General features: G+C 41.1%; 1 protein-coding gene across 2 annotated transcripts in view; it reads left to right on the forward strand.

The window, feature by feature from the left end:
• Window positions 1–878: 878 nt before the first annotated feature.
• vps16 (VPS16 core subunit of CORVET and HOPS complexes) overlaps window positions 879–11,330 on the forward strand; it is a 14,095-nt gene continuing 3,643 nt past the window's right edge. The window contains exons 1-19 of one of the 2 annotated variants that reach the window (XM_087179263.1): window positions 879–1,097; window positions 1,579–1,667; window positions 1,762–1,853; window positions 2,402–2,530; window positions 2,621–2,765; window positions 2,844–2,959; window positions 6,929–7,048; window positions 7,145–7,200; window positions 7,311–7,400; window positions 7,520–7,691; window positions 7,818–7,949; window positions 8,049–8,176; window positions 8,332–8,367; window positions 8,461–8,569; window positions 8,714–8,848; window positions 9,464–9,572; window positions 9,652–9,749; window positions 9,918–10,022; window positions 10,659–10,736. In XM_087179263.1, coding sequence (XP_087035389.1) covers window positions 1,048–1,097; window positions 1,579–1,667; window positions 1,762–1,853; window positions 2,402–2,530; window positions 2,621–2,765; window positions 2,844–2,959; window positions 6,929–7,048; window positions 7,145–7,200; window positions 7,311–7,400; window positions 7,520–7,691; window positions 7,818–7,949; window positions 8,049–8,176; window positions 8,332–8,367; window positions 8,461–8,569; window positions 8,714–8,848; window positions 9,464–9,572; window positions 9,652–9,749; window positions 9,918–10,022; window positions 10,659–10,736 — 1,989 coding nt within the window. In that variant the 5' untranslated portion in view covers window positions 879–1,047. The remainder of the gene's footprint in view (window positions 1,098–1,578; window positions 1,668–1,761; window positions 1,854–2,401; window positions 2,531–2,620; window positions 2,766–2,843; window positions 2,960–6,928; window positions 7,049–7,144; window positions 7,201–7,310; window positions 7,401–7,519; window positions 7,692–7,817; window positions 7,950–8,048; window positions 8,177–8,331; window positions 8,368–8,460; window positions 8,570–8,713; window positions 8,849–9,463; window positions 9,573–9,651; window positions 9,750–9,917; window positions 10,023–10,658; window positions 10,737–11,330) is intronic. The other variant, XM_023426113.2, reaches the window with a different exon arrangement.

Raw genomic sequence — 11,330 nt, forward strand, 5'->3', positions numbered from 1 at the left:
GGGGGGGGGGCGTAGAAACGACTCCTTACTCTAAAGACCTGTTTCTTTTAAACAGTTTAGAATATGTCACATAACATCTTTACACTATTTGTTCTTCTTTTGACAGGTGAAAACTTCAACACTCAAGTTACAGAGTTAGTTTGAAACTTAAGTCCAAATATGTTAGGATTTAACACACAACTTTAACCCTTCATCATCAGGTCTTTACAGACATGTGACTGTGAAGTAACATATATATTAAAAATAATAACAAATACACTAATAATGTTAATTTAAAACATTTCAGAAGAAACTATTAACAATTATAATAGTTGTTTTCATAGTAATTTATAATATTTAACATTTTTATACACAGGCTGCTGTAACTGATCAGGGACACTTATCAAACACTAATCAATCAGTATAGTGATCACTAATAACAGTCAGTTACTGTGAATTTGTTGTGATACTGATGCTCCACTTCTGCTTTAAATCATCTGACTGATCAGTTGGTATCAAATGATAAGGTATCTCTTCATTTCAGGTAGTCCATAATCAATTAGTCGCTCAACAGAAAACTAATCAAAAACTGATAATCAATCTTAACATTAATGTAAAAACAGATTATTTCATTGTTTTGTTGGTCTCTTAATAAAATAAATTGAAGACGCTTTGATCATTTCTTACTGTGTTACAATGTAAATTATTAATTGATGAAATTATAAGTCATCACATTGACTGATCAAGAAATAGATCAAATTTTGGGGGGTTTTTGGTCAAACTATTATTTTTTTGTCTACTGTATTTAACAATGTGATTTTATCCTGTGACTTAAACAGGTTTTATTTTCACCCTCATTGTGTGTAAAACTTTTATATAATGCGTTTCCTCGCCCTGTGAGGCGCGTGTTGGGCTCCAGGGGGCGAACACAGAGAGGGAGTGCTGCTCATTGGGCCGTAGAAGAAGAAGAAGCTGTGGCTGCTGATCATCTGACTGTTGAAGCTAAAGCTAACGGTGAACCTTCGTCGTTAAACTGAGGGTATTTTCTTCTCTCCGGGGGGAAACGTCATGGCATTCATCACAGCCAACTGGAACCCGCTGGGAGAAGCTTTTTATCGGTTAGTTTATCTCTGCATTATCGGTCCGACAGCAGCTAACGTTAGCCGAGCAGTTAAACCCTTGGAAATAGGCTAATAACTGTTAGCCGTCATCTAACAGCCGATTGTGTTTTTATTGGAACTGGTTTTAAAGTGTCTTAGCTCTGCTAGCATCGTCACCGTGATCATGTGACACTCACGGTAACTTCATGCTAGTTTTATTTTAAACTTCAGTGTGTGATGCATGGATATATAAACTCCCGCTAGCTGTTAGCACTTTTAGCAGACAGAAATCATAAACAGGTGTATCAAATTGATTATATTTATGAAACAGGTGATCTCATTACATTAATGACGAACTGAGCAGAAGACTCCAATCAATCAGAATGAGAGTTCAGGCAGGTTAGCATGTGTTATCTACGTCACAAAGAAACACAGCAGCTTTAAAATGACAGACATTTAAACGCAGTGTGTGTTTACATGCTTATGTTTCGGTGTGCAGTAAGACGGAGCTGTACGAGATGTGCTGGAACCTACGGGATGGACTCAGAGACAGTTTGGTGGCTGCAGCTCCGTATGGAGGACCAATAGGTACACACACACACACACACACACACACACACACACACACACACACAGTCTGCCTGTACCTGTCTCTCTCTCTAAACCTGTCTCTCACTCTCAGCTCTCCTCAGAGAACCTCACAGACGTTCTCCAAGTTCTCGTCCACAGTTGGAGATTTATTCTGCGTCTGGAGTTTCCATCGCCAGTTTCCCTGTGAGTCCAAACACACTTTTTCTCATTGTTAATGTTACTGACCAATCAGTTTCTGTCCTGACTAAAACACACACACACACACACACACACACACTTCTCATTTATTAACCAATCACATTTCTCATCATTTATCTTCTGTTGTACAGTCTGAAATGACCTGTCTCTCTTTCTCTCTCTGACCTGTCTCTCTCTCTGACCTGTCTCTCTCTGTCTCTCTGACTTGCCCCTCTCTCCCTGACCTGTCTCTCTCTCTCTCTGACCGTCTCTCTCTCTGACATGTCTCTCTCTCTCTGACCACTCTCTCTCTGACCGTCTCTCTCTCTCCGACCTGTCTCTGTCTGACCCGTCTCTCTCTCTGACCTGTCTCTCTCTCTCTCTGACCTGTTTCTCTCTCTGACCTGTCTCTCTCTCTCTCTCTGACCTGTCTCTCTCTGACATGTCTCTCTCTCTCTGACCACTCTCTCTCTGACCGTCTCTCTCTCCGACCTGTCTCTCTCTGACCCGTCTCTCTCTCTGACCTGTCTCTCTCTGACATGTCTCTCTCTCAGTGGAAGAGTGGTCCTGTGGTCCAGTTGGGTTGGACGGTCAGTGACGAGTTGTTGTGCATTCAGGAAGACGGATCAGTTCTGATCTACGATCTGTTTGGATCCTTCAAGAGACACTTCAGTATGGGTCAGGTCAGTCTGTTAACTAGTTAACTAATCTGTTAACTAACCACTTCAGTATGGGTCAGGTCTGTCTGTTAACTAGGTTGTTGTGTTAAACAGGAAGTCGTCCAGAGTCAGGTGTTGGAGGCCAAAGTTTTCCACTCTCCATATGGGACAGGTGTTGCCATAGTAACAGGCTCTTCTCGCTTAACCTTGGCAACCAATATTGACGACTTGAAGCTCCGCAGATTACCTGAAGTTCCTGGTAACACCTGGTTATTTGTGTGATTCTGTTCATCTGTCATTATGTCTCTCTATCTCTGACCTGTCTATCTGTCCTCAGGTCTACATGGTAAGCCTTCCTGTTGGGTCGTCCTCACTCAGGACCGACAGACTAAAGTCCTTCTGTCCAACGGACCTGAACTCTACATCCTGGACAGCACGTCCTGCACTGCTGTGGTGAGACAGACAGACAGACAGATAGTTAGACCACCATCTCCTTTTTCTGATAACTGCTTCTACTTATGTGTGTGTGATTATGTATGTGTGTAAACAGTTGTGCTCATAAGTTTACATACCCTGGCAGAATTTCTGATTTCTTGGACATTTTTTGGAGAATATGAATGATAACACAAAAACTTTTCTTTCACTCATGGTTAGTGGTTGGGTGAAGCCATTTATTATCAAACAACTGTGTTTGCTCTTTCAAATCATAATGACAACAAGCCTCCAGTTCCTGTAAATTCTTGGGCTGTCTTGCATGAACTGCACGTTTGAGATCTCCCCAGAGTGGTTCAATGATATTGAGGTCAGGAGACTGAGATGGCCACTCCAGAACCTTCACTTTGTAGCGTTAAGCCATATTTTAGGATTTACTCTCGTTGAAATGGGGCACCAGTCCTCTAGGAGGACAACAATGAATTACTTCATTGCCAAATTTATCAATCTCATATCGGAAGCCATGACTTCTCAATGCAATGGATCTCCAGTCTCTAAGTCAAAAGAATACAACAGGACAACAACTGGGTGTAAATAAAGGAGTTTATTTAACTAAACTACTATCTGCAGAGTAAATGCAAGGTGTAATAATCATAAAGATGAAAATAATAATGAAATGAGCAGTGTGATGAGTTGGCAATGGTGGGAGAGGATATGTTATGGCTATACACTATGGCTATACAGCTAATGATACTACAGCTACGAATTAGGTTTGATGATTAAATATTGATATATTTCGACATCAACCCAGTCATGAGCAGAGTGTTAAGACCGGCCTACTTTGAGTTGCGCTGTAGCTGGAGACCCTCGGCTGGAACCCAGGTGGCTGTGGTTGCCGTGGTAACCCTGGAGACGCAGGATCTGGGTGGATTCTCCTGGAGGCCGTGTCCCGTTATCACGATGACGGATTCTGCCAGTGTCTCAGCGGTTCAGCTCTGGTGGAGTTTGCCAGGAGACTTTCTGTCTCGGGTACTCTTGATTTCTGCTCGGCTTCTCTGCAGGAGGTCGTGCAGATGTTATCTGCTGGTGTCTCTTGTGGGTTGATTAGAGGAGACTGGTGTTGACCAGATGACTCTAAAGTTGTCAAAATCTTCAAAAAGGAAAACTTGATGATGATTAAAAGTTACAAAGTTACTCTGAGGCACTTCTGTTGCTTTTGTTCAGTTGGTCTTGACTTGGCTTATAAAAATAAAAGATTGCGCATGTCGACAAAATTTCATCCCCTGGGGGCTGGCGCATGTTTCATGGGCACCACCCATCTTCTCCCGTGTTTCCACTTGGAGAAGAGAGTAATTATCCACTGAGCTTTAGAATAATTTAAATCTAGAGTTTACTTATAAACTCGCACATCCTTCTTCCACCATGACCACAAAACATTAAATGAAATAACATAAAACTACTTGCACTAATAGTAGCAGAGAGGAGTAATAGGAGTGTTGATTTCATATTACATCCTTCAAACCTGGAATTAATTATTAATTATTATTATACAAGTGGTTAATTGATCAAACAACAATATAAACATTTCCCAAAGCTAATGGTCTATACATATGGATTACACAGCAGTTCTTCGACTGTAATAATAATAATATGGACATTCTGGATGTCATGTAGTGTGTTACCTTGTGTGAAGGGTGCTGACAGTATGGCCATATGAAGGACATTGTCTTAAAATCTACATGTTACATTTCAAACATTCTATGGGATAGAAGTTTGGGATTAAACTATTGCATAGGAACATCTCATGAGTTAGAGAACAGTTAGATATTTAATTTTACAGTCTTCCTCAGATCTGTGTCTGTGAAGAGAGTTCTGCTGGTCACTACCCAGGACTGGAATGTGGGTTGTAGTTTATGACTCTTATCTAGAGAGGGACAGAGGAAGAGAGGTTGGTGTGTGTGTGTGTGTGCGTGCGTGCGTGCGTGCGTGCGTGCGCGTGTGTTCATGCATGGCACAGACAGGCCAGGATTCACACCTTGGTGTTAATCAGTCCTTTTGTTGTTACTTGTCCTATACAAGAAACAATCAAATATCTTTAGACAAAGTCTTATTGTTACAAACTGGAGATTTTGCCTATATTCTCCAGTTGTCTGGTGTCCATTGGTTGATCCTCTGGAGCTGACCCTTTGACCTTTAATTCTGGTTCTGTGTCGTTCGGACATGCTAAAAGCATGGTCTGTTTTTGGAAGAGGGGTCCTTTGTCTCTGTTTCCTATCAATCTGATAGTTTGATGGTGGGAAGATTCGCAAAGTGTCAATTGTGGGTCCGTAACTCTGCATGTCCTTATAATGAACTTCCTTAATGGCTTGTGACTGATGCCAGACCACGTATGTACGCTATAACTTTATTCCGCTGTAGCCAATGACAGGTCGACTTGGCCTTGTGTTTTGGATCGTTGTCATGTTGGAACGTCCAAGTACGTCCCATGTGCAGCTTCGGGGCTCATGAGTGCAAATTTTCCTCCAGTATTTTCTGATAACATGCTGCATTCATCTTGCCATCAATTTTGACCAAGTTTCCTGTGCCTTTTTGCTCACACATCCCCAAAACATCAGCGATCCACCTCCGAATTTCACAGTAGGAATGGTGTACCTTCCATCATAGGCCTTGTTGACTCCTCTCCAAATGTAACATTTATGGTTGTGGCCAAAAAGTTCAATTTTGGTCTCATCACTCCAAATGACTTTGTTCCAGAAATTTTGAGGCTTGTCTCTGTGCTGTTTGGCGTACTGTAAGCGGGATGCTTTGTGGCATTTGCGTAGTAATGGCTTTCTTCTGGCGACTCGACCATGCAGCCCATTTTTCTTCAAGCGCCTCCTTATTGTGCATCTTGAAACAGCCACGCCACTTTTTTTCAGAGAGTCCTGTATTTCAACTGAAGTTATTTGTGGGTTTTTCTTTGCATCCCGAACAATTTTCCTGGCAGTTGTGGCTGAAATTTTTGTTGGTCTACCTGACCGTGGTTTGGTTTCAACAGAATCCCTCATTTTCCACCTCTTAATTAGAGTTTGAACACTGCTGATTGGCAGTCTCAAGTCCATGGATATCTTTTTATATCCCTTTCCTGTTTTATACAGTTCAACTACCTTTTCCCGCAGATCCTTTGACAATTATTTTGCTTTCCCCATGACTCAGAATCCAGAAACGTCAGTGCAGCCCGGGATGAAAGATGCAAGGGTCTGTCAGGAGACACACTGATTACAAGCAAACAGATCACAGGTGAGGATGGTTACCTTAAGTAGCCATTCAAACCCGTTTGTGTCAACTTGTGTGCATGTTATCAGGCCAAAATCTCCAGGGTATGTAAACTTTTGATCAGGGTCATTTGGGTAGTTTCTGTTGTCATTATGATTCAAAAAGAGGAGAAACGGTTTGACAATAAATGGCTTCACCCAACCACTAACCATGAGGGGGAAAAAAGTTTTTCTCTTATCATTCATATTCTCTGAAAAATCACAAATTCTGCCAGGGTATGTAAACTTATGAGCACAACTGTGTGTGTATGTGTATATATATATATATATGTGTGTGTATATATGTGTGTGTGTGTGTGTGTGTGTATATATATATATATATATATATATATATGTGTGTATATATGTGTGTGTATATATATATATATGTGTGTATATATATATATATATATATATGTGTGTGTATATATATGTATGTATGTATGTATATAATTTTATAGCTTTTTTCCTTTTCTTTATTTCATTATCAATGTATTCTATTTATAATTCCATTGAATTTTATTATATTAATAGTGACATTTTTTTTGTCAATATTTTTACAATTGTGCTTTTCATTGAAAATGTCATGTCAATAAAACCTGTTTAATTGGAAAAATACAAATAAAAGAGAGAAAGACAGACAGGCACAGACAGGTAGACAGATGGGTATCTAACCTCACCTGTCTGTCTGTCTCAGTGTCCTCCAGGTGTCAGTCCTCAGGATGGTATCGTCCACATGTCTGTGTCTTTCAGCTATAAATACCTGGCTCTCTTCACTGACACGGGACACCTGTGGACAGGCCCCTCCCACCTCCAGGTGAGCTGCTCCTTTCTCCAATCAGCTCTTAGATGTCTTCCCTGAGGGGGCGGGGTCTGTATGGATGACTGACAGGTCATTCTTTTGTCTCTGTAGGACAAAATGATTGAAGTCGACACCAAAAAGAAGACGACACCCAAACAGATGGTCTGGTATGTTTACCTGTCTAACCTGTTGTTTACCTGCTTTCCTGTTATTTTCTCTCTCTGTATGTATTTACTTGTCTGGCTGTTTAACTGTCTCACTCTCTCTACCTGTCAAGGTGTCGCAGACCAAAGAGTCAGCAGCCGTCTGTGGTGCTTATGTGGGACAGACTCCTCCTGGTGGCTGGAGTCTGTAGTGACACCATCCAGTATCCTTTAAACCAGTTCAGACTGGGACCAGTAACAAACCAGTTCAGACTTGTAGTGGGACCCTAACTCATTAGGATGCTTCCCATTGACCCCTGTTTGACCCTTGACCTGACCCCAGGTTCCCCATCGATGATCCGTGTGTCTTAGTGGGAGAACTAGACGGAGTTCGGATCATCAGCTCGACCAATCAGGAGCTGCTGCAGGAGGTTCCTCTGGTCTGTCAGGACATCTTCAAGATCGCATCCATGGCTCCTGGAGCTCTGCTACTGGAGGCCCATCGGGAGTACGAGGTGCCCACCGGTCTGTCTGTCTGACTGTCTGTCTGAATCAACATCTGTCTGTCTGAATGTCTGACTGAAGTTATTCTGATAGAGGTTTAAGATTTTGTGTGTGTGTGTGTGTGTATGTGTGTGTAGAAGTCGAGTCAGAAGGCTGATGAGTATCTGAGGGAGATTAAGGAGCAAAGCATGCTGGGAGAAGCGGTCAGACAGTGTGTGGAAGCGGCAGGTCATGAATACGACACCAACACCCAGAAATCCCTGTTGAGGGTAAGATACAGTAATCACTGTTTGAACTGATCTCAGGTCAGAATGTGAACTGATCTCAGGTCAGTATGTGACAGTGTAATGTGGTGTTTCGTCCAACAGGCGGCGTCCTTTGGGAAGTGCTTCCTGACTGACTTCAGTCCGGATCAGTTTGTGTTGACCTGCAGAGAACTCCGAGTCCTGAATGCTGTCAGAGAGAATGGCGTGGGTCTGCCGCTCACACACACTCAGTATCCTCACACACCACAGGTGCATCATGGGAGATTTGCTGTCCTGTGTTTTAGGAGTAGACTCCTGACTAAACAGTTTTCAGTCGAATCAAGGAGGAAACACACTGTATTCACTTTGTTACCGTGGTGACAAACTCCTTGACTGTTGACCCTAGATTCAAACAAATGACTCTACAGGTGTTGATAGACAGGTGAGTTAATTGATCCAACCTGTCTGTGTGTTTCTTGTTGCTACCTGTCTGCCTCTCTCACCTGGCTGTCTCTCTCACCTGTCTGTCTCTCAGGTTGGTGTATCGACAGTTTTATCCGTTGGCGATAGAAATCTGTCGTTATCTGAAGATTCCTGATTATCAGGGAGTCAGCAGAGTCCTCAAACACTGGGCTTCATGCAAGGTAAACTGATCCTCACTCGTCTCCTCTGACCCCACCTCCTTGTATATCATTATGAATATATATGTTTTTTTTTTCTTTGTTTTAAGACTTTCCTTCAGAATACATTTTTATGTACTGATATGTGATGTGTTTGGGTATGTCCAGGTGCAGCAGAAGGACCTATCAGACGAGGCCATAGCTCGCGTAGTGTGTGTGAAGGTGGGAGACTCACCTGGTGTTTCTTACTCCCACATTGCAGCGAAAGCTTATGAATGTGGACGTACTGAGCTCGCCATCAAGGTAACTTCAGACTTTTATTAACCAAGGGCTTGACATCAAAAACTCTTCCTCAGATTCCTGACTGAGTCAGACCTGAACCACATGTTGATCTGGTTCAGTTTGATGTCACTTCCTGATGATGTCATCATCTATGATGACCCTCCAGACTAAAGCTCCAGAGAAATGGAGGCTGCAGAACTTCATAGAGAATCCGTCTGGTTTAACATCATTATAGACTGCTGATCACAGCTGATCACAGCTGATCGTAGTTGATCTCAGTGGATCACAGCTGATCACAGCTGTTAATGACAGTATAAGTTCTGGTCTTTGTGGTGCTGTGATGTTCAGGTTGATGCACTTATGAGAGAGTTGAGCAACAAGCCTGGTCTTTTTTTATTCCTGATGTTACAGTATTTTATAAGACTTTATCTTGTAGATATCATAGTATTGTTGATGTTACAGTATTTTAGATATTTTATTTTAGATATAGTATTTTCAATATTATAGTACTGTTGATGTAACAGTATTGTAGATGTTATAGTATTTTGGTTATTATTTTATTTTAGATATTATAGTACTGTTGATGTTATGTTACAGTATTATTAATATCATGGTCATTTCTCTCTGTTCTGTCAGTTGTTGGATTTTGAGGCTCGTTCTGGAGAACAGGTTCCTCTGCTGTTGAAGATGAAGAGGAGTCAGTTGGCTCTAAGTAAAGCTGTGGAGAGTGGAGACACTGACCTGGGTGAGTCTCTGTTAGCCCCACCCCCTACCTGTCTGACAGCCAGATGATGTCAATGATGGATCTATCTATGTGTTGTCAGTGTACACAGTGGTCAGTTACCTAAAGAATGAGATGAACAGAGGAGATTTCTTCATGACTCTGAGGAACCAACCGGTTGCTCTCAGCCTCTATAGACAGGTACACATCTTCACCTTCATCACTCTGCTCGTTCACCTTAATGATTCCTGATTCTTCATGATTTCACTGGTCTTTTACTGTTGTATTCATCTGTATCCAGAACACACATATACAGTGATCAACCTGTGGTTTATTGATTGATTTACTGATTCATTTCTGTGTTGTCAGTTCTGTAAGCTGCAAGAACAGGACACTCTGAAGGATCTTTATAACCAGGATGATGATCATCAGGAGCTCGCCAATTACTATGTTACTGCCAGTTACAGAGAGAAGGTAACAACAGGTTAAGTCAAGTAACTAACAATAATTGTTAGTAACTAACACTAACAGTTAGTTACTAACACTAACTGTTCATTACTGTTTGTTACTCGTTACTGCAAGGCTGTGAAACAGTGAAGAAAGACATTATTTATTTGAGAGAATGATGAGTCAGATATATCTGAAAGATGAATGTAGGAGTGCATCATGGTGTATAAAATGATAAAGACCTAACCAACAAAAAAAAAGTTAGTGTGTGTTTAATTAATGTATATAATATATACTCATAATAATAACTCCAGATGAATCAGTCTCTTTATTCATGTTTTTTCTGTTGTTCTTTCTTAAGTTATAAAAACAAGACTGATGTTTTCTCACAGTACTTCATGGAATTTTGTGAATACACCTGTTCACATATAGACACCTGTCATAAATTGAATTGTCCCGTGTTTGATCAATGACCATCATGTTTTTATTTTCTTCTTTCTGAATAAATCTTACAAACCTGAAAGTTCAAAGGTCGTTAACATCAGAGCATTGTGTTTGTTTATTGTGTTTTTATTGTTGTCAGCTTTGAGCGTCTGTGTTAAACGTGTGTTCGTGCGCTATATTATCTAACCAGTTGATTATTACATGTCTCTTTCTCTGCAGAGGTTGGAGAGCCGTCTGTCTCTCCTTCAGAGTGCTGTAGACGAGTATAACAAGGCCAAGAACGAGTTCGCTGCGAAGGTAACACACATTATTCATTAGTATTAAAACCCATGATCTTAAAAAGTTAGTGTTCAGTATTACAACGTGCAGGAGTTTTGAGGTTAAGTGTAGTAAATACTGTATTCAGTGAGTATGGATGATGTGCTGTTTAAAAATAATTAGTGCCACGGGTGCTCAGCTCCGAGCCCCGAGGCATCTATTCATATTCCTCAGGCTTATTATTGTTCTTCCGCCAAATTTTGGCATGTAACTCGTCCTGCAGCTTTGCGTCTTGATCGCGAAAGAGGTGCTATGACTTTTGGTGTTAAAATTCAAATTTTTCCCAAAGTTATTCCCAAAATACTGGGAATAAATAATGCATTAGGAATGCATTGGAATTTTCTTTAAAAACCCACAAAATTTCACCTTTTTTCTGAGTCACCCAGCTCTCTCATACCTGCACGTAGAAATGTGATTCAAACTATAAAACGGAGGAAAACTTCTGCTCTCTCCAAAATACTACAACTGTTTTTACATAACAACTTTTCAAACTGTGAGCACTCAAAGGAGGAGTGCAAATCACTTTTTCTTCAAAGTTAGAGTGAAAGCGTCAGTTGGCTAGAGTGCGTGAAG

Source organism: Seriola lalandi, unplaced genomic scaffold, assembly GCF_002814215.2.
Source record: "Seriola lalandi dorsalis isolate HSWRI2012SDOR001 ecotype SW California unplaced genomic scaffold, Sedor1 jcf7180002054813, whole genome shotgun sequence".
Classification (NCBI taxonomy): domain Eukaryota; kingdom Metazoa; phylum Chordata; class Actinopteri; order Carangiformes; family Carangidae; genus Seriola; species Seriola lalandi.